General features: G+C 39.0%; 1 protein-coding gene across 11 annotated transcripts in view; it reads left to right on the forward strand.

The window, feature by feature from the left end:
* ZFP91 (ZFP91 zinc finger protein, atypical E3 ubiquitin ligase) overlaps nt 1-26,564 on the forward strand; it is a 40,542-nt gene that overhangs the window by 3,558 nt on the left and 10,420 nt on the right. For all 11 annotated transcript variants that reach the window (XM_086338759.1, XM_086338754.1, XM_086338755.1 and 8 more), the window contains one exon: nt 3,000-3,028. Coding sequence is in view for 3 of the 11 variants with exons in the window: in XM_086338749.1 (XP_086194875.1) it covers nt 3,000-3,028 (29 nt within the window). In the remaining 8 variants the exon portion in view is untranslated. The remainder of the gene's footprint in view (nt 1-2,999; nt 3,029-26,564) is intronic.

A 26,564-nucleotide genomic window follows, 5' to 3' on the forward strand; every position in this document is an offset into this window, starting at 1 on the left:
GATGACTTAATTAAATCCCTTCAGTTTTTTTCTCCACAGTATTCTTTGTGGGGAGGAAAGAAAAGTCTTAATTCTTAAAAGTCCATTTCTCTCTCATCCAGTATCATAAAAGATCATAGTGTTCTTTAAGCCTCAGAACTATTTTTTAACTGTATATTTTAAATTATGCAGTTTTGATTGGATTGTTTGGTAAATTTTCACTTTAATAATTTTTTTGTTACATGTTTTCAATTTACTACATACCCTGGAAATCGAAGGACTCCTACAGCATTTCAGCTCTGTAAACCTTGATTTAGCAAATAATTGGGTCTGGTAGTGTGCTGAGCCAGGATTTATAAAGAAAAATGAGACATGGATTTCAGTAAAGGGGGATAATGCATGAATTAGTGGAGGTTTGTCAGATGTATGCACGGTTTACAGATTTTCAGAGTGATACATTTTAAAAAGTAATTGAGAAACTTTATCCTTTAAGACATTTCAAGTTTTGAAATGTGTGATCACTGAACCCTGGTCAAGTGCCTTCTGACCTTGATTTCAGCTCTGTTTTCCAAATAACATTTCTCCCAATAAATTCCCAGTAATCAACTGTTTAACCTACCTTTGTTTTTCTTGATCAAGGAAACAGCAAAGTGACTTGTACAGTAACTTCAAGTGTCAGTAAATAGACTTGGATTGATTGTAATCACTTCCTCTTACAAGGCAAAATAGGAAAAAAGCATTGCTTTTTACTGCTTACTAAGTGACCTTGGGCAAGTCACTTAATCTCCTTGAATATGCTTCTTCATCTTTAGCTGATAATTTATGATTTGTGGAATGAGCTTTACAGTTAGATGGCAATTACTGTTTTTATAAACTTGGCTAATCTTCTAACAATTTTTCTATTTGCATTGACATACTCAGGAGTTAATGAAAAGAATAGGAACTCTTTGTGAAGGGGAATAAAAAGAATTTTTCAGTAATTGTGCTGAAGCAAAAGGCATTAAGTTAAATCTACAATTATTTTAAATTAAAAGCTTAAAGGCTAATAGTAAGGAAAGATAAACCAAATTTGAAGAAAGGTTATATATTAGTACTAAGAGGCTCTTTATTTGCTGTATTTTAGCCAATAAATTCCAGAGTTAAGATTGTTATGCTTCAAATGCAGATGTTTATAGGTATCTATGTATGCGTTATATACAGGTATCTGTGTATACATACACACACTCCAGCTTATTTCTGATTTAGAAGTTAAAACATCCATTCTCTACTAATAGGGAAACACTGTAATTGTTAAAATAAGATTACTTTAAATGCAGAACACTTATTTTCTTCCTGCTGTGTGATAATAAGTCCTTTGATTATCTGATGCATTTCAGAATTTAATACTTAAATACTTTTTTTTTTAATTTCTCACTTAGCTGTTGAGAAAAGCTGTTCTTTCCTCACCATAAGGAATATAGGAATATAGGCTAGAACAGTATTCCTAGTGGTAAACCTACAGGTTCAGATGGGTTAGAAATGAAACAAATACTGCACTGTTTTCCAGTATATGGAATTCCATTTGCGGTTTGTATTCTTGCGGAAAGTAAAATGGTAGTAAGCCTTTGCTTCACACTTTCTTTTTGTAAGGAGAAGGTGATGGTCATGATAGTGAGAATGAAGAGGCAGTAATACTCTGAATTGGAAAAAATTCTGGATTCTGTGGCTCTTTAGAGAAGGCTTCAATTGTATAAGCCCGAAATCCTGAGTTTTCCTTTTGCAGTGATCTTGGTAAAGGAAACACTGAACCATTCCCATAGGCTTTCAGAAAGTTTATTGCATAGTATTTAAACATCTAACAATGATTTATGTAACTTTTCATTTAGAGCTAAGATGATGAGCAATATTCCTGTGTTAGTTGTTAATTGGGACATTAAAAATATAATAAATTATAATATCAAGCTTTAAAAAAAATGAATGAGATGAGAAAAATGATATCTAGACTCTCTGAAGAGAACAGAATTTGTATTATGCTGTGGCTTTAGTATGTGCTTGGATATTCTTTGTAAGAGTCTTCGTTTGTATTAGGTTTATTTTCAAAAAAGAAAAAAAAGGAGAAAACTTTATACTGCTCAGAGATGCTGTTTGGCATCTTGGGAAAGATCTGAGACAGATCAACTTTGAATTTGGGTAAGGGCTGTAGAGGAGAGTCATCATCCTGTACTCAGCAGTTAACATTTGATAGAAATTTCCCCGAATTAAAAACATGTGAATGACATTTTTTTTAACCGCCAGTTTATTACACACGAGACTCTTTACTCTTCCCATCTAATTTGTAAAGTTCAAGTTACATTTATTTCTAGGTCCAGTCTGCTGCCATTTTAGAAATAGATTTTGACTTTAGTTTAACAAATGAATAATTTTAGGATTTTCTCTTAGGTTCGTTAAATTTTTAATATGAGAATTGTCAAAATATATCCAAAGTAGAGATAATAATGAACCCTCAGTATTTATCACCTGGATTTAACAGTTAACCGAGGTTTTGCCATTCTTACTACCTTTATCCTTCTTCCCTGTTTTTCTTTTGGCAGAAGTATTTTAGAGGATATCTCAAATATTTCATTGCACCACTAGGTACTGCATTTGTGTAAAATAAAGACATTTTTCTTCTATCACCATTTAATACAACAAAATTAGCCCTAGTTTCTTTGTATCGATATTTTTTTACAGTTAAAAACAACTATTTTGAATGATACTCTAGTTATGTGCTGTCAAATATGATAGCTACTTGTGGCTATTTAAATGATATTAATCAAAACTGAAAATTCAGTTCCTCAACTACATAGCTATTTCAGTCGCTCAGGAGACTACCATATTGGACAGTACAGATGTAAAATATTTTTTATCATTGCAGAAAGTTTAGCTGGACAGTGCTGCTCTAGATGTATCACTCTGGAGATGAACCTGAAAAGGATAAATGTTTGTATTTTAAGAAAATGTGCAAGATTATTCATTTACCATTTGATTCTCTTTTCTTTCAGATGCATAGAAAAAGTATCAACTGAGAAAGGTAAGATGGGTCCTTCTTAGCACTCAAACCTTACGTGACAACTTTATAATCTGATAGAAAATAGAATGAGCTTCAACCTGATTATTCAAATTGCTCCAATTTAAAAGTGACTTATTTAGTAATGAACTGTTGGAATAGATAGGCCATATTTAAGTAGTGGCAGGTTTGGGCAAGTGGAACATTTTAGTAGTATTTAAAAACCTAATAATGGGAAATCAGATTATTTGATGTCACTTTATTGTAATTTTTAAAGTTACTTGGTTTTTCAGTAAAATAGCAGAGCGAAATGATACACGGTATACACAGTACAGTATAGATTCTTGTGGAGAGTCATAAATGCATTTTGAAGAATGCAGAAAGAAAAGTGTTCTAAGATTGCAGCCTGGTGAATAATTAAATGGGCTCATTAGGTTATTTCAAATAGCAAACCAGATATATGTATTAAAAGTATTCTTACCTGGATTATGAAGGGAAGCTAATGTCAGTTTTTTTTTTTTTTTTAAACGCTTTTTTAAAAAGACTGTTCTGGCTTTGCAGATTGGATTATTAAAATTGCCCATACCATGTTGAGCCAGTTGCTCATTTATTAAATTTTTTTCCTAGTTATTGACTTTGTTCCTTGATACTGCGTTCAAATGCATCGCATCCTTCTTAAAACTAAAACAAAGATACGTTTAAGCATATTTCATTTACTTTGTCTAATCTTGGTCCAGTCCTAAAGTATTAATCAGTTAATTTATTATGTATATATGTAATATGAATACATATTATTCTCAGTGTGGACTTTTCTCTTTTAAAGAATGCTTTGCAATATGCATGTACAGGTCAAGTGTAGAACCTGAATTTATGCCATTTAGAAGAATGGTAGTATGGTTAGGAACCAGTAACTTAATTACTCTGTGAGTAATTAGGTATCAGTGACCAGGTTTTTTTTTTCCTCTGAATTTTAGAATCTGCTAGTATTTTATTTCATAGTATACCAGGCAGAAGTATTTCATACTAGGCAGGTTTTTGTGTAGAAAGCTTTGCATGACTGTTTTGTTTAGGAAGTTTTGGGTTTTGTTGCTGTTGATACTTGGAAATTAGAATATGTCTGCCAAGAATGGAAGCTCTTGTGTTCCTTATTCAGAGATCATTTTGGAAATTGTAGGATGTGGGGGGAATGTTGTGACAGGTGACAAGTAACAGCAACTTCTATTAAGACAAAAGCCACAACCTGCATCTGTCAGCTAGAATTATCTCCTGGGTCTAAAGACATTATTTTGGGTTGCCTTGCAGTGAACTCACAGAATGTGGTAGAAATTAAGAACTCTGTTGTAGATAACTTTTTAATTGATCTTTTGTGTCAATTTCTTAAACCAGAAGTTGGCATGTTACATAAAGTTTTGCATTGAGGAGAGATTTAATCAGCTTGTTAAATGCCCTGGATTTAGAGTTAGAACTCAGAGTTTGAATTCAATTTCTGTCTTTTATTGCAAATAAACTCTGCACAGCAACTATTAGAGTTGGTAAATTGAGCAAGGTAGTGGGATACAAGAGTAACATACAGAAACCTGTTGTACTAACAGATTTCTTTATGTTAACATTGAAATATCAGAGAAAGTAAAAAAAAAAAAAAAATCCCTCTTAAAATTGCCTCAAAAAGATAAAATATCCAGGAAAAACCCTGACCAAAGAGGTAAAAGACTTAAATGTGGAGAACTGTAAAACGTTGATAAAGGAAATTGAAGGTGATTCAAAGAAATAAACATGGAACCACAAAAGATTAAGAATTACCAGATCAATTCTGAGAGAAAAGAACAAAGCTGGAAGCATCACCCTCCCATACTTTAGACTGTACTACAAAGCTACAGTCAAAACAGTGGTATTGGCACAAAAACAGACGGGCACCAATGGAGTAGAATAGAGAGCCCAGAATAAACACATACACCTGTGGTCAGTTAATCTTCACCGAAGAGGCAAGAATATCCAGTGGGGAAAAGACAGTCTCTGCAGCAAGTGGGGTTGGGAAAGCTGGGCAGCTGCATGTATATCAGTGAAGTTAGAGCACTTCTTCACACTATCAGATCAGATCAGTCGCTCAGTCGTGTCCGACTCTTTACGACCCTATGAATCGCAGCACGCCAGGCCTCCCTGTCCATCGCTAACACCCGGAGTTCACTCAGACTCACGTCCATTGAGTCAGTGATGCCATCCAGCCATCTCATCCTCTGGCGTCCCCTTCTCCTCCTGCCTCCAATCTCACCCAGCATCAGAGTCTTTTCCAATGAGTCAGCTCTTCGCATGAGGTGGCCAAAGTACTGGAGTTTCAGCTTTAGCATCATTCCTTCCAAAGAAATCCCAGGGCTCATCTCCTTCAGAATGGACTGGTTGGATCTCCATGCAGTCCAAGGGACTCTCAAGAGTCTTCTCCAACACCACAGTTCAAAAGCATCAATTCTTCAGTGCTCAGCCTTCTTCACAGTCCAACTCTCACATCCATACATGACCACAGGAAAAACCATAGCCTTGATTAGACGAACCTTTGTTGGCAAAGTAATGTCTCTGCTTTTCAATATGCTATCTAGGTTGGTCACGACTTTCCTTCCAAGGAGTAAGTGTCTTTTAATTTCATGGCTGCAGTCACCATCTGCAGTGATTTTAGAGCCCAGAAAAATAAAGTCTGACACTGTTTCCACTGTTTCCCCATCTATTTCCCACGAAGTGATGGGACCGGATGCCATGATCTTTGTTTTCTGAATGCTGAGCTTTAAGCCAACTTTTTCACTCTCCACTTTCACTTTCATCAAGAGGCTTTTTAGTTCCTCTTCACTTTCTGCCATAAAGGTGGTGACATTTGCATATCTGAGGTGATTGATATTTCTCCCAGCAATCTTGATTCCAGCTTGTGTTTCTTCCAGTCCAGCGTTTCTCATGATGTACTCTGCATATAAGTTAAACAAACAGGGTGACAATATACAGCCTTGACGTACTCCTTTTCCTATTTGGGACCGGTCTGTTGTCCCATGTCCAGTTCTAACTGTTGCTTCCTGACCTGCATACAGATTTCTCAAGAGGCAGATCAGGTGGTCTGGTATTCCCATCTCTTTCAGAATTTTCCACAGTTTATTGTGATCCACACAGTCAAAGGCTTTGGCATAGTCAATAAAGCAGAAATAGATACTTTTCTGGAACTCTCTTGCTTTTTCGATGATCCAGTGGATGTTGGCAATTTGATCTCTGGTTCCTCTGCCTTTTCTAAAACCAACTTGAACATCAGGAAGTTCACGGTTCACATATTGCTGAAGCCTGTCTTGGAGAATTTTGAGCATTACTTTACTAGTGTGTGAGATGAGTGCAATTGTGCAGTAGTTTGAGCATTCTTTGGCGTTGCCTTTCTTTGGGATTGGAATGAAAACTGACCTTTTCCAGTCCTGTGGCCACTGCTGAGTTTTCCAAATTTGCTGGCATATAGAGTGCAGCACTTTCACAGCATCATCTTTCAGGATTTGGAAAAGCTCAACTGGAATTCCATCACCTCCACTAGCTTTGTTCGTAGTGATGCTTTCTAAGGCCCACTTGACTTCACATTCCAGGATGTCTGGCTCTAGGTCAGTGATCACAGCATTGTGATTATCTGGGTCGTGAAGATCTTTTTTGTACAGTTCTTCTGTGTATTCTTGCCATCTCTTCTTAATATCTTCTGCTTCACACTATACTTAAATTCAAATTGGCTTAAAATGTAAATATCAGATATAACACCATAAAACTCAGAGAAGGTAGGCAAAAAACATCCTTCTATGTAAATGATAGTAGTGTGGACTAAGAGAAAATATTTGCAAACACTGCAACTGACAAGGGTTTAATTTCCAAAAAAATACAGACAGCTCATGCAGCTCAATATCAAAAAAACAATCAAAAAATGGGCAGAAGACCTAAACAGACATTTATCTGAAAAAGACATACAGATGACTTACCGAGCACATGAAAAGATGCTCATCAGTGTTAATTATTCGGGAAATGGAAATAAAGCTGTAATGAGGTACTGCCTCATACTGGTCAGAATCACCATCATCTGAAAGTCTATAATAGTAAATGCTGGGAAGAGTGTGGAGAAAGGGGGGCCCTTCCACACCATTGGTGGGAGTGTGACTTAGTGCAGCCACTGTGGAGTGTAGTATGGATGCTTGTTTAAAAGCTAAAAATAGAGCTATCATGATCCAGCACTCCCTCTCCTGGGTGTATTATCAGAAAAAGATGAAAACTCTAATTCAAAAAGATAAACATGCCCAGTGTCACGCAGCACTGTTTACAGTTGCCAAGAGATGAAAGCAACCCAAGTGTCCCTCCACAGATGAATGGATACAGAAGATGTGTATTGTGATTGTGTGTGTGTGTATATATATGTATATTTTCCAGTGTGTGCACACATGGGTGCACACACACACTGAAATATTACTCAGCCATAAAAACATATGAAATAATGACTTTCGCAGCAACATGAATAGACCTAGAATTATCATACTAAGTAAAGTCAGTCAGACAAATATAAATAACAGATAATTGCTTATGTGTGGAATCTGGAAAAAAAAAAAAAAAGATACAAATGAACTTAAATTTATGGTTACCAAAAGGGAAAGGAGGATGGAATCAGGACTTTGGGATTAACAGATACACACTACTATATATAAAATAGATAACCGGCAAGGACCTATTGTATAGCACAGGGAAGTATAGTCAGTGTCTAGTTATGATGGAAGAGAACCTGAGAAAGTACGGTGGGGGTAGGTGTGTGTAAAACGAGTCCCTTTCTTGCACACCTGGCACTAACTCGACGACGTAAGTCATCTGCACTAAAGTTGAAAACAAAGAGAAACACCTGCATTATGGGTGAGTCAGTCTTTAAGTCCCACTTCAATCCCCTAGATAAATGCTCTGGATCTGCAGTTACAGCTTGGGTTGAATTCAAGTTCTGCCTTTTATTGCCTGGTTAGTACTTCGATGGGATAAATTCTGCCTTTTATTGCAGATAATCTAGTAAACTGAATCCAGTAAAGACTCAATAAAAAGTAACTGTTGTTAAGCTTATAAAATTTCAAAGAAATCCTCTCCAACTCCCATCTCAGTCTCTGTGTAAGTTCAGTTACTACAGTAGTCATTCAACTCTGAGCTGCGTATGTAGGTATGTAAGTGTCTCATAGTTCTACAACTAGATCACTGAATATAGAAATGGAGACGATTTTCTAAAGATATCTCTGTGTTTCATTAGTATTAAAAAGATGTTTTCAGGATTATTTTTACTCTTACTCCAAACAACTTGGAAATTAAGTGCTTTCCTTTGATTAAAGGTGAGAACTCTGGACATGTTTGAATAAATGATAATGTACACTCAAAAAAGGAACTGGCTGTTGTTTTAAAATTATTAAATTGCAAAGTGCCATGGTCATTTTTCAAGCTGAAATAGTAGTAAAGAAGTGCATTAGGTCCCTGTGCCTACTGTGTTTATTTAACCCTGGTGGATGTGTCTAGAACGCAGTAGAAAATTGCCTCACGAATAGTTCATTGAGCAGGTGATGGTTGAGCATTCGCTGTGTGTCCAGCACCATCCTAGATACTAGGCTGTGCGGTAAATAAGTGTGGGGTGAAGACATTCTAACAGTGTGACACAGTGAAAGTTAAGGAATGGTTTGCTCCAGTGTAGTTACTGATAATCCCAGTGTTGCTTTACCTGCTAATTCTGATCTCACAGACTTTGTTTCTGGGTGGTGTGCAGTGTAGATACCACGACACACAGTAGTTGCATGTAAGACAGCCCCTCCTTTTTTTCCCTTAAAGAATATCGAATGAAATTAGAGCTTGGAGGAAACAGTTTGGAATCATGGTTGTTTAAAATTTTGATTGTATTAAAGTGTGGGCTTCATCCTTTATTTAATATCATTTTGCTGTCTTTAGTTACTCTTCCTGTTGTAGTGATGTTTGGAAAAGATTGCCTAGACAGAAGCACCAAATGAGTTAATCAGATCTAGGGATTTATTTAGATTGTTTTCATCAGAGTATTTCTCTTTTCCTGTGGTGGTATATAAATACTTAATTTTTACCATTTGAGTTTCTGCACAAAGGATGTACAAAAAACATTGTCTTCACAATGATACTCTTCCAAAGTTGGCTTAAATAACTAGTTTTGCTTTCAGTTTTTAAAAAAAGCAAAGGACTTGCTTTCCCTGACTTCTTCAAATATGTTGAAATCGACTAATATTAATATTTCAAAATGGACTTTGCTAATTATTTATGGAAAACAAAGTAGAGCTAATTATAGAAATACACAGAGTCACACGATCAGGTTTCTGAGACTCAAGTTCTGACTATTGTAATGCTTATGTCTCAAGAGGCTGACAGTACACTAGATAGACATTTTATCTATCCTATTTCCTTCCTAGCCCTTTATCTTAAGGTGACAGGAACCACATTATTCCTCTCAGGGTGAGAAAGATGTGCTCAACAACTTGTTCCTTGTTAGGAATGCCCCGTAGCCTTCAGACTTTTTTCTACTTCAAATACCCAGGCCTCCGATGGTTCTTCCTTTCTGTTCTAGTTTCCTAGACGTGCAGACATACCTCATGATTAGTGTGGATTGTGACATGGGCTTAGAAAGCCTTGATTATCAGTTCCTTTCGGTTATAGGATGTTTTATCAATCAGGTCAATGAGTCTTTCTGTCCCTTACATTTACAGAAGATAGGTGTATAATAATTTGCCTATTATGATTCAACATATCAGAACCATCTTAACACAGTTATAAGTTTATCTTGTTATATATAATAAGATCAGATCATTCACTCAGTCGTGTCCGACTCTTTGCAACCCCATGAATCGCAGCACACCAGGCCTCCCTATCCGTCACCAACTCCCAGAGTTCACCCAGACTCACGTCCATCGAGTCAGTGATGCCATCCAGCCATCTCATCCTCTGTCGTCCCCTTCTCCTCTTGCCTCCAATCCCTCCCAGCATCAGAGTCTTTTCCAATGAGTCAACTCTTCCCATGAGGTGGCCAAAGTACTGGAGTTTCAGCTTTAGCATCATTCCTTCCAAAGAAATCCCAGGGCTCATCTCCTTCAGAATGGACTGGTTGGATCTCCTTGCAGTCCAAGGGACTCTCAAGAGTCTTCTCCAACACCACAGTTCAAAAGCATCAATTCTTCGGCACTCAGCCTTCTTCACAGTCCAACTCTCACATCCATACATGACCACAGGAAAAACCATAGCCTTGACTAGATGAACCTTTGTTGGCAAAGTAATGTCTCTACTTTTGAAATTGCTATCTAGGTTGGTCATAACTTTCCTTCCAAGGAGTAAGTGTCTTTTAATTTCATGGCTGCAGTCACCATCTGCAGTGATTTTGGAGCCCCCAAAAATAAAGTCTGACACTGTTTCCACTGTTTCCCCATCTATTTCCCATGAAGTGATGGGACCAGATGCCATGATCTTCGTTTTCTGAATGTTGAGCTTTAAGCCAACCTTTTCACTCTCCTCTTTCACTTTCATCAAGAGGCTTTTTAGTTCCTCTTCACTTCCTGTTATAAGGGTGGTGTCATCTGCATATCTGAGGTTATTGATATTTCTCCCGGCAATCTTGATTCCAGCTTGTGTTTCTTCCAGTCCAGCGTTTCTCATGATGTATGCTGCATATAAGTTAAATAAACAGGGTGACAGTATACAGCCTTAACGTACTCATTTTCCTATTTGGAACCAGTCTGTTGTTCTATGTCCAGTTCTAACTGTTGCTTCCTGACCTGCATACAGATTTCTCAAGAGGCAGATCAGGTGGTCTGGTATTCCCATCTCTTTCAGAATTTTCCACAGTTTATTGTGATCCACACAGTGAAAGGCTTTGGCATAGTCAATAAAACAGAAGTAGATGTTTTTTTCTGGAACTCTCTTGCTTTTACCATGATACAGCGGATGTTGGCAATTTGATCTCTGGTTCCTCTGCCTTTTCTAAAACCAGCTTGAACATCTGGAAGTTCACGGTTCACATATTGCTGAAGCCTATCTTGGAGAATTTTGAGCATTACTTTACTAGCATGTGAGATGAGTGCAATTGTGCAGTAGTTTGAGCATTCTTTGGCATGGCCTTTCTTTGGGATTGGAATGAAAACTGACCTTTTCCAGTCCTGTGGCCACTGCTGAGTTTTCCAAATTTGCTGGCATATAGAGTGCAGCACTTTCACAGCATCATCTTTCAGGATTTGAAATAGCTCAACTGGAATTCCATCACCTCCACTAGATTTGTTCGTAGTGATGCTTTCTAAGGCCCACTTGACTTCACATTCCGGGATGTCTGGCTCTAGGTCAGTGATCACATCATCGTGATTATCTGGGTCGTGAAGATCTTTTTTGTACAGTTCTGTGTATTCTTGCCATCTCTTCTTAATATCTTCTGCTTCTGTTAGGTCCATACCATTTCTGTCCTTTATCGAGCCCATCTTTGCATGAAATGTTCCTTTGATATCTCTGATTTTCTTGAAGAGATCTCTAGTCTTTCCAGTTCTGTTGTTTTCCTCTATTTCTTTGCATTGATCGTTGAAGAAGGCTTTCTTATCTCTTCTTGCTATTCTTTGGAACTCTGCATTGAGATTTTTATATCTTTCCTTTTCTCCTTTGCTTTTTGCTTCTCTTCTTTTCACAGCTATTTGTAAGGCCTCCCCAGACAGCCATTTTGCTTTTTTGCATTTCTTTTCCATGGAGATGGTCTTGATCCCTGTCTCCTGTACAGTGTCATGAACCTCATTCCATAGTTCATCAGGCACTCTATCTATCAGATCTAGGCCCTTAAATCTATTTCTCACTCCCACTGTATAATCATAAGGGATTTGATTAAGGTCATACCTGAATGGTCTAGTGGTTTTCCCTACTTTCTTCAATTTCAGTCTGAATTTGGCAATAAGGAGTTCATGGTCTGAGCCACAGTCAGCTCCTGGTCTTGTTTTTGTTGACTGTATAGAGCTTCTCCATCTTTGGCTGCAAAGAACATAATCAGTCTGATTTCGATGTTGACCATCTGGTGATGTCCATGTATAGAGTCTTCTCTTGTGTTGTTGGAAGAGGGTGTTTGTTACGACCAGTGTATTTTCTTGGCAAAACTCTATTAGTCTTTGCCCTGTTTCCTTCCGTATTCCAAGGCCAAATTTGCCTGTTACTCCAGGTGTTTCTTGACTTCGTACTTTTGCATTTCAGTCCCCTATAATGAAAAAGACATCTGTTTTGGGTGTTAGTTCTAAAAGGTCTTGTAGGTCTTCATAGAACCGTTCAACATCAGCTTCTTCAGCATTACTGATTGGGGCATAGACTTGGATTACTGTGATACTGAATGGTTTGCCTTGGAAACAAACAGAGATCATTCTGTCGTTTTTGAGATTGTATCCAAGTACTGCATTTCGGACTCTCTTGTTGACCATGATGGCTACTCCATTTCTTCTAAGGGATTCCTGCCCACAGTAGTAGATATAATAGTTATATATAATAGTTATATTGAGATCCTTTTTCCTCCACTACCAGTTGAGAGTTGCAACTGGCAGAAGAGGCCCAGGGTCCTGAGTGGGCAGACCTCCACTCAGCAGATAAGAATCGGAAACCCCTAAGAGATACTCGTCTGGACCTGTGGACATAATCTTATCCTTACACTGAGATTGTGGGTGGGCAAGATCCTGTGACACAAAGAAATTAGCTCTGAGTTAATGACCCCTGATCTTTTCAGTCCCAAGAAGGATCAAGCTCCTCGGAATTAAAACTAGCCAGGTTGATCTCACTGTTAATATACCCAGGCAAGTAGTCCCTTTTGCTTTAGTACAGTTAATTCCCTACTGAGAATTCCTGAGGGTCTGTCTTTTGCTTACATATCTCCTTAAATGTGACTGGCTTGTTTAATCCTAGACTCCCAGTATCCTACCTTCTTATTGACTGATTCTGTTTGTAACTTTAACTCTGAGAATTTCTAAACCCCATTTCCTTTACTGTGACTCTCTCTATAAACTTCTGTGTCAGTTATATATTGTATAACAAACCATCCAAAAGCTTGGTGGTTTAAAAGACAGTAGTTTGTTATTTTTCATTTGGGCCATTCTCATCAGTGGTCTTCCAGTTCAGACATCCTCGTGTCGTGTGGTCTCAGGACAGTGGTCCAGAAGCTGCAAGGCCTCTTGGAGTCATCCCACGGAAAGCAGGATCAGCATGCAAAAGTCAGTTGTATTTGTGTGTGAAAATATTGCTTACGATAGTACCACAAGTATGAATTATTTAGGGAGAAATGTGACAGAAGTTGTCAAGTATACACTGAAAAGTACGAAACACTGCTGAGGGAAGTTATTAATAAAACCTAAGTTGCTGGGAGGGACTGGAGGCAGGAGGAGAAGGGGATGACAGAGGATGAGATGGCCGGGTGGCATCACCGACTCGATGCACATGAGTTTGGGTGAACTCCGGGAGTTGGTGATGGACAGGGAGGCCTGGCGTGCTGTGATTCATGGGGTCGCAAAGAGTCAGACACGGCTGAGCGACTGAACTGAAAAGAGCGGTGTGCCTTGTTCATGAGTTTGAAGACTCATTTTTAAGGTTTTATTTCTCCCCATATTGATCTGTAAGTGCAGTATAATCAAAATCCCAACAGGTTTTTTGGTGACCAGTTTTGACTTTGAAAACTTCTTGAAAGAGTATTGGGGACCCATAGGAGTTTGCAAACTACACTGTGAAAACCTTAGTTTCCACTCAAATCCCAACATGTTTTTAGCAGTGGGATTGATTCTCTAAGAGAAAGAGAAAGAGATGGGTGACTTCATGGGCTTCCAGCTATGACTGCCACACGTAGGTGTTCCGTGTTTATTTAACTGTTACTTGATTGAAGGACATTTGGTATTTCTCAGGTTCTACCCCAACCCCTGGAGGGGGAGGGTAGATTACAGGTGATTGGTTTTTTTTTTTAAGAAATTATTAAGATACACCATACATGTATAAAAGCACACTTAGGGACGTGTACAGCATCGTGTATCCACAAAGCAAGTCCAGTCACGTAAACATTACCCAGCTCGACACAACACGGTCAGCCATCCCTGAGTGTAACCACTGTTGTTACTTTGAACAGCACAAAGTAGTTTTGCCAATTTTTGAGTTTTATGTAAGTGGAGTAATTCGTTTTATACTCCTGTGTAGGGCCTCTTTTGCTCCCCATTATGTGACGTTCTTCTGTGTTGGATTTGTTATGGACTGTTTATTTTCATTGCTATGTACTGTTCCATTGTGGGAATATATCACAGTTTATCTATTTTTACTACTGATGGGCGTTTGGGTAGTGTGAGTTACTGGCCTTTATGACTCCGTGCTGCAATACCTATTTTATTAACACACTTTTATTGAGGCACAGTTTACATATCGATAGTTTAAAATACACATGTTTTTAAGTGTGTAATTCTGTCTGTGTAGATACGTCTTTTCTGACATGTTGTATACAGACTTGTACTTAAAATATGTGAGGTTTTCTGTTTTGAGTCTGACTTCTTTCACTTAGCACAAAATTTTTTAGGTTACTGCATGTTGTAGCATGTATAAATATTTTCATTCCTTTGTGTGAAAATACTCCATTTGATCTAAACAGATTGTTCATCACTTGATCTTTTTAAATAGCTACTGTGAATAATGATGGTGTGAATGTTCGCTGCAGTTTTAGATTAAGAATTCACTTTGTTGAAATAATTCTTCTTGTGGTCTTTTAGTATCTTACATAAATGAGCCGCTTTTTTGGCACTTGAACCTGAGACTGGGTGGAAATGAACCAGCTCTCAAATCTGAATTAAACTCTTGGACTGGCACTTTCCCATTTCTTTTTTATATGATAAGTGTGGTGTAGTGGAATGAATGTGGACTTTGGACTTAGATATACCTGGGTTCCAATCTTAGCTCCACCATTTAATATGTGAGCTTGCGAAAGTCAGTTACTTGTTTTCCTCAACTATTAAAAAAAAATATTATTTGGCAAGATTATGAGGACTAAGTTTAGAAAAAAGGAGAAAATATTAGGCACTTAACAAGTATTTAAGGTTTGTTAGTTTTCCTCCAAAAATGTAAATATTTAATTAGAGATAAGACTTACACTCTCATTTGTTCCAGCCTGTTAACCAGCCATTCCCTGTTAACTCTGTAATCTTGGATAAGTTGTTTAATTTCTCTCAGCCTCAATTAGAAAAGTGAGGATCCAGTCTGAAGGAGGACCAGATCATATTAGGGTAAAACTTAGAACTTGAAGTGTTTTATCGTGATGAAATGGCTGTCGCCTTTTGGATTTGATGTTAGATTGTTTTAAAAGGATTGTCAGCTACTCTCAGATTGAGAAAATTCACTTTATGTTTCATCTTGGTACCTAGAAGAATTGGGAGACGCATGCCTGCCAGCAGCACCAGTGTCTTTTTGTCTCAGTTCACAGCATCCCCCGCTCTCGGTTTGTCCGCTCTTCCTCATCCCACCGTGTGGTATTCACGGCACTCACAGTGGCTGGTGGTACCGTACTCATGGGACAGAGTGAACCATCATGAAACATAGACTTCAGTGCCGTTTAGTCCATTGGCAGTGCTGTGCTCCCAACACCTCGATCTGCAGAGGCCCTGTGCCCATTAAAGGGAGTCATTTCCCACCCGGCCCCTTTCCAGCCTCTGACGGACACTTAGTTTTGTTTGTTATATAGGAGTGCTGTTTAACGATGTTATGTTCATTTCAGGTGTACAGCAAAGTGGTTCAGTTATACATGTATCCTTCTCATTCGCATTTAGGTTGTTACAGAGTACTCACCAGAGTTCCCTGCACTGTACAGTAGGTCCTTGTTCGTTATCTATTTTAAACATAATGGTGTGTATCTGTCAGTCCCAAAGGTGCTTGATTCCTCCTCATGAGAAATACTGCGTTTTGTTTGTCCATTCGGTGTTGGACAGCTGTCTTGGTTGTTTGCACATTTGTGGATTGTACTTTACAGACATCCATGCACAGGTATTTGAATACCTGTTTTCAGCTTTGAGGGCATATATGTAGGAGTGGAGTTGACAGGTACTTTGGCCGCCTGATGCAAAGAGCTGACTCATTAGAAAAGACCCTGGTGCTGGGAAAGACTGAGGGCAAGAGGAGAAGGGAGCGACAGAGGACGAGATGGTTGGATGGCATCATCGACTCAATCAATGATCATGAATTTGAGCAATCTTAGGGAGATAATGAAGGACGGGAAGGCCTGGCGTGCTGCAGTTTTGGGGTCGCAAAAAGTCGGGCGTGACTTAGCAGCTGAACAACAACCAGTGGTAATTTTGTTTTTGTTTTTTGAGGAACTGCGAAATATTTTCCACAGTGGCTGCATCATTTTACATTCCCACTAGCAGTGTACAAGGAGTTCCAGTTTCCCTACATTCTGATACTTGTTATTTCCATTTTTAAAATTGCTGTGGTTGTAGGCATTGTGGTGTGTATGAAGTAGTCGTCTCATTGTGGTTGTGATTTACATGTCACTGATGACTTATAGTGAGCGTCTTTTTGTGTGATTTTTGAGCATTTGTCTGTCTTTGGATAAATATCTGTTCAAGCCCTTCCCTTTGCCCATTTTTTAACTGGATGGTTTGTCTTTTGCTGTTAAATTGAGTTTTTTAATATTCTGGATATTAGACTCCTATAAGATATGTGACTTGCAAATATTTTCTTCCATTCTACAGACTTCACTTCTAATTTATTTAGTGCTAGCTCTTCACATTTAGGTCTCTGATCCATTTTGAGTTAATCTTTGTGTATGGTATAAAGTAAGGGTCCGGCTTCATTCATTGTATGTATCTCCATTTGTTGAAGAAGCTATTCTTTCCCCACAAACGGTCTCGGCAACCTTGTCAAATTATTTGACCGTAAGTGTTTGGGTTTTGGGGGCTTTCCCAGTGGTTGGATGGTAAAGTATCCCCCGCAGTGTGGGAGCCACATTAGATGCGAGTTCCATCCCTGTTTGGGAAGATCCCCTGGAGGAAGTAAAGCATCCCAGTCGGGTGTTCTTGCTGGGACAATCCCGTGGACACAGGAGCCTGGTGGGCGACAGTCCACGTGGTCACAGAGAGACACGACGGCGCGCACAGAGAGCACGGGCGCACATCTGGACGTTCGCGTGGCTCCCTGGCTGTGACTCTCCACCCTGTTCCAGGCCCACACTGTACTATAGCTTTGTAGTAAGTTTTGAGATTGGACAGAGTACTCCAAATTCACTTTCAAGATTGTTTTGACTAAACTAGGCTGCTTGCATTTTCATATGAATTTTAGGATCACATTGTCAATTTCTGCAAAAAAGGAAGCTGAAATTTTTGATAGGGATTCTATTTAATCTGTAGATCTTTGGGGGGAGTATTGCCATTTTAGCAGTATTTAAGTATGTTTTTCTTTTTGATTGAATTGTAAGTGGAATCATTTTCTTAATTCTCCTTTTTGGATTGCTCATTGCTGGTATAGTTTAAAAAATTAATTTTTGCCTGTTGATCTTATATTCTGAAACTCTGCTAAATTTTTGTTACCTTTAGTAGTTCTTCTTTGCAGATTCTTTAGAAATAAGGTCATTTTATTTGCAGATAGAGTTAGCTTTACTCTCTCCTGTTTGTGTGCCTTTCTTCTCTCGCCTAAGGCTCTGGCTAGAACTTCTAGTAAAGAGTTAAATCCATGAGGAGGAAAAGGGCATCGATACTTTGTTTCTGATTTTAGGAAAGGAGCTTTTGCCAGTAAGTATCTTAGCTCTGGGGTTTTGATAAATGTCCTTTACCAGGCAGAGGAAGTTTCTATTGTGTGTTCTTATATTGAAAGTTTGTTGATTTTGTCAAATGCTTTTAAACTACATCAATTGGGATTGATTTTTGTGTGTTGAACCACCCTCCTGATCCTAGGATCACCTGGTCATAGTTTTAATGTGCTGCACTGTCTCGATATGCTGCTGAATTTGATTTGCAGGAATATTGATCTGTAGTTTTCTTGTATCTTTGTCTGGCTTTGATATCAGTTATGCTGTCCTTATGGAATGAGTTGGGGAGTTGGGAGGTTCCTTCTAGGCTTTTTTCTTTATCACTGGGAGGTTTCTGATTACCAACTCAGTGTCTTCACTTGTTAAGTGTGTTCAGATTTTTGGTAGTTCGAGCCTCCTTTTTTTCCCCTCAGTCTAACTAGAGGCTTGTTGATTTTGTTGATCTTTTCAAAGAACTAACTTGCTTTCATCTTTTTCTCTGTTGTCTTACTGTTTTCTTATTTATCTCTACTTTTTATTCCTTTGTTTTGCTAGTTTTGGGTTTTGTTTGCGTTCCCCGCCCCTTTTTTCTTTAAGGTGTAAAGTTCAGTTCAGTTGCTCAGTCATGTCCCATTCTTTGCTACCCCATGGACTGCAGCATACCAGGCCTCCCAGTCCATCACCAATTCCTAGAGTTTACACAAACCCATGTCCATCGAGTTGGTGATGCCATCCAGCCATCTCATCCTCTGTCGGCCCCTTCTCCTCCCGGCTTCAATCTTTCCCAGCATCAGGGTCTTTTCAAATGAGTCAGTTCTTCGAATCAGGTGGCCAAAGTATTGGAGTTGCAGCTTCAGCATCAGGCCTCCCAGTGAACACTCAGGACTGATCTCCTTTAGGATAGACTGGTTGGGTCTCCTTGCAGTCCAAAGAGACTCTCAAGAGTCTTCTCCAACACCACAGTTCAAAAGCATCAATTCTCGGACTCAGCTTTCTTTATAGTCCAACTCTCACATCCATACATGACCACTGGAAAAACCATAGTCTTGACTAAACAGACTGTTGTTGGCAAAGTTATGTCTCTGCTTTTTAATATGCTGTCTAGGTTGGTCATAACTGCTTCCAAGGAGTAAGCGTCTTTTAATTTCATGGCTGCAATCACCATCTGCTGTGATTCTGGAGCCCCCAAAAATAAAGTCAGCCACTGTTTCCCAATCTATTTTGGCATATCGAGACAGTGCAGCACATTAAAACTATGACCAAGTGATCCCAGGATCAGGTGCGTGGTTCAACACACAAAAATCAATCCCAGTTGATGTAGTTTAAAGGCATTTGACAAAATCAACAAACTGTCAAGATCAGATCAGATCAGATCAGTCGCTCAGTTGTGTCCGACTCTTTGCAACCCCATGAATAGCAGCACGCCAGGCCTCCCAGTCCATCACCAACTCCTGGAGCTCACCCAGACTCACGTCCATCGAGTCAGTGATGCCATCCAGCCATCTCATCCTCTCTCGTCCCCTTCTCCTCTTGCCCCCAATCCCTCCCAGCATCAGAGTCTTTTCCAATGAGTCAGCTCTTTGCATGAGGTGGCCAAAGTACTGGAGTTTCAGCTTTAGCATCATTCCTTCCAAAGAAATCCCAGGGCTCATCTCCTTCAGAATGGACTGGTTGGATCTCCTTGCAGTCCAAGGGACTCTCAAGAGTCTTCTCCAACGCCACAGTTCAAAGGCATCAATTCTTCAGTGCTCAGCCTTCTTCACAGTCCAACTCTCACATCCATACATGACCACAGGAAAAACCATAGCCTTGACTAGACGGACCTTTGTTGGCAAAGTAATGTCTCTGCTTTTGAATATGCTATCTAGGTTGGTCATAACTTTCCTTCCAAGGAGTAAGTGTCTTTTAATTTCATGGCTGCAGTCACCATCTGCATTGATTTTGGAGCCCCCAAAAATAAAGTCTGACACTGTTTCCACTGTTTCCCCATCTATTTCCCATGACGTGATGGGACCGGATGCCATGATCTTTGTTTTCTGAATGTTGAGCTTTAAGCCAACTTTTTCACTCTCCTCTTCCACTTTGATCAAGAGGCTCTTTAGTTCTTCTTCACTTTCTGCCATAAGGGTGGTGTCATCTGCATATCTGAGGTGATTGATATTTCTCCCAGCAATCTTGATTCCAGCTTGTGTTTCCTCCAGCCCAGCATTTCTCATGATGTACTCTGCATATAAGTTAAGTAAGCAGGTTGACAATATACAGCCTTGACGTGCTCCTTTTCCTATTTGGAACCAGTCTGTTGTTCCATGTCCAATTCTAACTGTTGCTTCCTGACCTGGTATAAAGTTAGGTATTGATCAGACATGTGTTGTTTGTTTGTTTGTGTTTTAATGTAGCCGCTAATGCCACTCTGCTGCTTTTGCTGCAGTCCATGTTTTGTGATACGTTGTGGCCTTTGTTGGGTGAGTGCTGTTGCCTCTGTAGGTGCAAACCCAGAACACCAGGGAATTCACTCAATCTTTTTAAATATCGTAAGTGGCCTAATATATGGTCTTTTCTGGATAATCTTCTGTGTGTACTTGAGAAAATTGTATATTCTGTTGTTTCTGTATCTGTTAGTTTTTTTTTTTTTTTTTTTCCCTGTTTTAATTATTTTAAATACTGTTGTGCAGGTCCTCTATTTCCTAGTTGAATTTCTGAGTAGTCATTTTATCCATTACTGAAAGTAAGATATTGAAGTTTCTAACTTATTTTAGTAACACCTGTTTTCCCCTTCAAATCTGTTGTTTTTACTTCATGTATTACATATGTATAGATTTATAATTTACATTGTTTTGATTGACTTTTAATATACAGTGTCTAACTTTGTGTCCTTACAGCAGTTTTTGACTTGAAGTCTGTTTTGTTTGATACTTGTAGAGCCATTTTCTGTTGATTGGATTGTTTGCTCTCAAAAGATGTTGAGAACCTGTGAATGTAAGATTGTTTGGATAGGATCGTGGAGCTTCTTGTTTGCATGGGTTTGTGTCTTAGACTTGGTGGGGGTGTTTTGTCCTTTATTTCTCTGAGTGTTGTTTCTGTTACAGTTACTGAAAACTAACCAAACTGATCACATGGATCAGTCTAAGTCAATGAAACTATGAGCCATGCCATGTGGGGCCACCTAAGATGCACGGGTCATGGTAGAGAGTTCTGACAAAACATGGTCCACTGGTGAAGGGAATGGCAGATCACTTCAGCATTCCTACCTTGAGAACCCCATGAACAGTATGAAAAGGGAAAAAATATGACACTGAAAAATGAACTCCCCCGGTTGGTAGGTGCCAAATATACTACTGGAGAAGAGTGGAGAAATAACTCCAGAAAGAATGAAGAGACGGAGCCAAAGGGAAAACAAAACCCAGCTGCAGATTTGACTGGTGATGGAAGTCAAGTCTGATGCTGTAAAGAATGATATTGCATAGGAGCCTGGAATGTGAAGTCCATGAATCAAGATAGATTGGAAGTGGTCAACAGGAAATGGCAAGAGTAAACATCGACATTCTAGGAATCAGTGAACTAAAGTGGACTGGAATGGGTGAGTTTAACTCAGATGACCATTATATCTACTACTGTGAGCAAGAATACCTTTGAAGAAATAGAGTAGCCATCATAGACAACGAAAGAGTCCGAAATGCAGTACTTAGGTGCAATCTCAGAAACCACAGAATGATCTCTGTTTGTTTCCAAGGCAAATGATTCAGTATCACAGTAATCCAAGTCTATGCCCTGAGCAGTAATGCAGAAGAAGCTGAGGTTGAATGGTTCTGTGATGACCTACAAGACCTTCTAGAACTAACAACCAAAAAAGATGTCCTTTTCATCATAGGGGACTGGAATGCAAAAGTAGGAAGTCAAGAGATCCCTGGAGTAACAGGCAAGTTTGGCCTTAGGCTATAAAATGAAGCAGGGCAAAGGCTAACAGTTTTGCCAAGAAAATGCCCTGGTCATAGCAAACACCCTCTTCCAATAATACAAGAGAAGACTACACATGGACATCACCAGATGGTCAACACCGAAATCAGATTGATTATATTCTTTGCAGCTAAGGATGGAGAACCTCCGTATAGTCAGCAAAAACAAGACTGGGAGTTGACTATGGCTCAGATCATGAACTCCTTATTGCCAAATTCAGACTTAAATTGCAGAAAGTAGGGAAAACCACAAGACCATTCAGGTATGATCTCAATCAAATCCCTCATGATTATACAGTGGAAGTGAGAAATAGATTCAGGGGATTAGATCTGATAGAGTGCCTGAAGAACAACTATGCATGGAGGTTTGTGAAGTTACAAGAGGCGGTGATTAAGACCATCCCCAAGGAAAAGAAATCCAAAAAAGGCAAAATGGTTGTCTGAGGAGACCTTACAGATAGCTGAGAAAAAGAAACAAAAGGCATAGGAGAAAAGGAAAGATGTACCCATCTGAATGCAGAGTTCCGGAGAATAGCAAGGAGAGATAAGAAAGCCTTCCTCAGTGACCAGTGCAAAGAATTGAGGAAAACAACAGAATGGGAAAGACTATAGATCTCTTCTGGAGAAGGCAGTGGCACCCCACTCCAGTGCTCTTGCCTGGAGAATCCCAGGGACGGGGGAGCCTGGTGGGCTGCTATCTATGGGGTTGCACAGAGTTGGACACGACTAAAGCGACTTAGCAGCAGCAGAGATCTCTTCAATAAAATTGGAGTTACCAAGGGAACATTTCATGCAAATCTGGGCACAATAAAGGACAGAAACAGTATGGACCTAACAGAAGCAGAAGATATTAAGAAGAGGTGGCAAGAATACACAGAAAAACCATACCAAAAAAAGATGTTAATGACCCAGACAACCACACCTAGCGTGATCACACACCTAGAGCCAGACATCCTGGAATGCAAAGTCAAGTGGGCATCAAAGCTAGCGGAACAAAGCTAGTGGAGGTGATGGTATCCCAGCTAAGTTATTTAAAATCCTAAAAGATGATGCTGTTAAAGTGTTGCACTCAATATGCCAGAAAATTTGGAAAAACTCAGCAGTGCCCACAGGACTGGAAAAGGTCAGTTTTTATTCCAATGCAGTGCCAGAGAATGTTCAAACCACTGCCCATTTGCACTCATCTCACACGCTAGTAAAGTAATGCTCAAAATTCTCCGATCGAGGCTTCAGCAGTATGTGAACCAAGAACTTCCAAATGCTCAAGCTGGATTTAGAAAAGACAGAGGAAACAGATCAGATTTCCAGCATCTGCTGGATCATAGAAAAAGCAAGAGACTTCCAGAAAAAAATCTGCTTTATTGACTGCGCCAAAGCCTCTGACTATGTGGATCACAACAAACTGTGGAAAATTCTTAAAGAGATGGGAATCCCAACCCACCTTACCTGCCTCCTGAGAAATCTGTATGCAGGTCAAGAAGCAACAGTTAGAACTAGACGTGGAACAACAGACTGGTTCCAAATTGGGAAAGGAGTACTTCAAGGCTGTATATTGTCACCCTGCTTATTTAACTTCTATGTAGAGTGCATCATGTGAAATGCAGGGCTGGAGGAAGCACAAGATGGAGTCAAGATTGTAGGAAATCAAGATAATCAGGAAATATCAGTAACCTCAGATACGCAGATGACACTGCCCTTAAAGTAGAAAGGGAAGAGGAACTAAAGAGCCTCTTGGTGAAAGAGGAGAGTGAAAAGGCTGGCTTAAAACTCAGTGTTTAAAAATCTAAGACCATGACATCAGGTCCCATCACTTCATGGTTAATAGATGGGGAAGCAATGGAAACACTGACAACTTTATTTTCTTGGGTTCCAAAATCACTGTAGATGGTGATTGCAGCCATGAAATTAAAATTTTGATGTTTACTTCTTGGAAGAAAAGTTATGACCAACCTAGACAGCATATTAAAAAGTAGAAACATTATTTTTCCAGCAAAGGTTCATCTAGTCAAAGCTATGGTTTTTCCAGTAAAAGCTATGGTTTTCCCAGTAGTCATGTAGGATGTGATAGTTGGACCATAAAGAAAGCTGAATGCTGAAGAATTGATGCTTCTGAACTGTGGTGTTGGAGAAGACTCTTGAGAGGCCCTTGGACTGCAAGGAGATCCGACCAGTCCATCCTAAAGGAGATCAGTCCTGGGTGTTCATTGGAAGGACTGATGTTGAAGCTGAAACTCTCAATACTTTGGCTACCTGATGCGAAGAGCTGACTCATTTGAAAAGACTCTGATGCTGGGAAAGATTGAAGGCAGAAGGAGAAGGGGATGGCAGAGGATGACATGGTTGGATGGCGTCACTGACTTGATGGACATGGGTTTGGGTAAACTCTGGGCGTTGGTGATGGACGGGGAGGCCTGGCATGTTGTGCTCCATGGGCTCGCAAGTAGTAGGACACAATTGAGCGACTGAACTGAAGAGATTCCTTCTGCTCCATTCTGTACTCTCCTTCTGGGACTGTGTATATTGGTTTGTTTTAATGGTCCCCCACTGATCTTAGTCTGTTTCTTTCTGTTCTTCAGAGTGGATGCTCTCAGTTGACCTAAGTTTGCTAATGTGTCTCCTTTCTCAATCTGCTGTTTAATGAAACCGTCTAATGAATTTTTCATTTCAGATATTATACTTTTTAGCCCCAGAATTTGATTGCTTTTTATAATTGCTATCTTTTTGTTGGCATTTTTTCTGTTTGTTGAGCCATCATTCTTCTGATATCCTTTAGTTTCGTAAGATTTCCTTTAGCTGTTTGAGCATATTTTGAAAAACCATGTTCTTTGTCTTATGTGGTCTGTCTGAAGGCTGCTTGCTTTTGCTCAGCTCATGACCTACAGAGGTTTCCTTACATGGCTTGTGTAGCTTGTTTCTTGCTTCCGTGTTTACTTGGTTGTTGTCAACCTTTGACTGTATCGCAGAGTCCTCAGACTTGATTGTGGCAGGTGGTATGTGTGTGCATTTCTGATGAGGGACAGTTTTGCTGTTGTCACTTTGACAATGTTTTTTTAAAAAACTATAGAGTTTTAGGTGATGTGTGGGTTATTCAATAAAACAGGCTGCTGTGCTTTATTTGTAAAGATAAGCAGTTCTCATCAGATGACCATCATTTGTCCTGTGGATAATACCCACAGTTTGAGAAGATGTGGGCATATCCTTTCATCATGAAGTAGAGAAGAGCTTTATTGAGTATAGGAGGTTATGGAATAGGTTTCAAGCCCACATTAGTGTAGCTAGGTTGAGTAAAAGAAATACTTTTAATTTTCTCTTTATTATTTAATGTTGCAGTACTTTATAAAGGGTTTTGAGTTTCTCCCTTTGAAGAAATTTTCTTAAAAGCAGTGGTGACCTACATGTTAAAGTCCTTGATTACTAGCCCAAGACAGGATTTTTAATTTTAGGTCTACTTAGATAATTTTGTGATCTTGAACAAGTTGAAGTTCCCACTGCTATTCATCTCTGCATTTCAAGTGAATTCTGTTTCATTACTTTAATATGGTCTCATAAAACTTTCAAACCAGTGTAGTTAAAACTGAGACAACTCCCAGTCACCACCTTGCTCTGCAGTAAAGGAAGCTAATTTTTTGTATCTTTTTTAATAAGCACTTTCCCCTAAATATGGAAAGTTACATTGTTTCCGGTTTTTATTTTAAACATGCTATAGTGAGCCTCCATGTGCCAGTTTCTCTTCATAGGGTAGATACTGTGAGGCGGAATTACTGGAAGTGTTTTTAGATCTTCCCTGGAAGGTGGCGAGTATTTATGTTTCTTATAATCTGTACAGAAGTATTGTGATATATATAGATTGATATGTAGATAGGTAGATTTATACTGTCTATATATACACATATATAATATTTAGACATTTTATGGATGTGGGTTTTATAAGTGTGATCTTAGTTTTGTAGGATAAATTCCTAGTAGTTGAACTTGATGGGAAAGGTATATATACTTAAAATTTTGATAGATATTGCCAAATTGTCCATTATAGAAAGGTTTTACTGATGTCCACATGTTGATCTCTGTCAAGACTTCCTATTTTCCTACAACCTTGCTGATACAGTGTGTTGGCAGACGTTTCGATCGTTGCCAGTATTCTAAGGGAACACTGCCACGGCACTGTTGGCTTCATCGGAGTGTCTCCTGTTATGAGTGGGTTGAGCTTTGTGGTCATTGTTTTGGTTTGTTCACACGTTTGAAAACCATTTTTACTGAGTTGCTATCTTTCTGTTGGGCCGTTAGACTTTGATTATAGTGGAATTTGACATGCTGAAAACTTTTTATGTTTATAAAGTTGGATGTATCAGTCTTAAGACCTAAAATCCTATGCTGTTCTTACAAAGGACTTTTCTTTTCTGAGATTATTGAAAGGATCTTCCATGGTCAAAATAGGCTCACTTTTAATATACTGAGTAAAATTGAATAGATGCAAAGGAATTCCTTTTGATGGAACTGCACTTTTGCACTTACTTGCAACATTGTTTGATTGTTAAACCATCTAGAACTGTGCTTCTTTCTTGCTCATGTGTCTGTAGATCTGGTCATCTTTTGGGGACCACTCTCTTCTGTCTTAGATCTAATGATTAAAATATAGAACAAAAGGTTAGATCTTAGGTATATTTCTCTTAGCATTTTATTTTTTAGTATATATATAAACTATAAATATAAAATTGCTGCTTTGCAACCTACAAAGCAGTTTCTTTAGACTGATGACAGTAAGGATAAGTTTTTATCACATTTCCCCCTCATCTTGCTTCTATTATATCAGTAAAATTCTGTCCACAGGTGGTGGGGGGTG

Source organism: Bos grunniens, chromosome 15, assembly GCF_055505025.1.
Source record: "Bos grunniens cultivar Pamir isolate PY7600 chromosome 15, Bosgru_T2T1.0, whole genome shotgun sequence".
Classification (NCBI taxonomy): domain Eukaryota; kingdom Metazoa; phylum Chordata; class Mammalia; order Artiodactyla; family Bovidae; genus Bos; species Bos grunniens.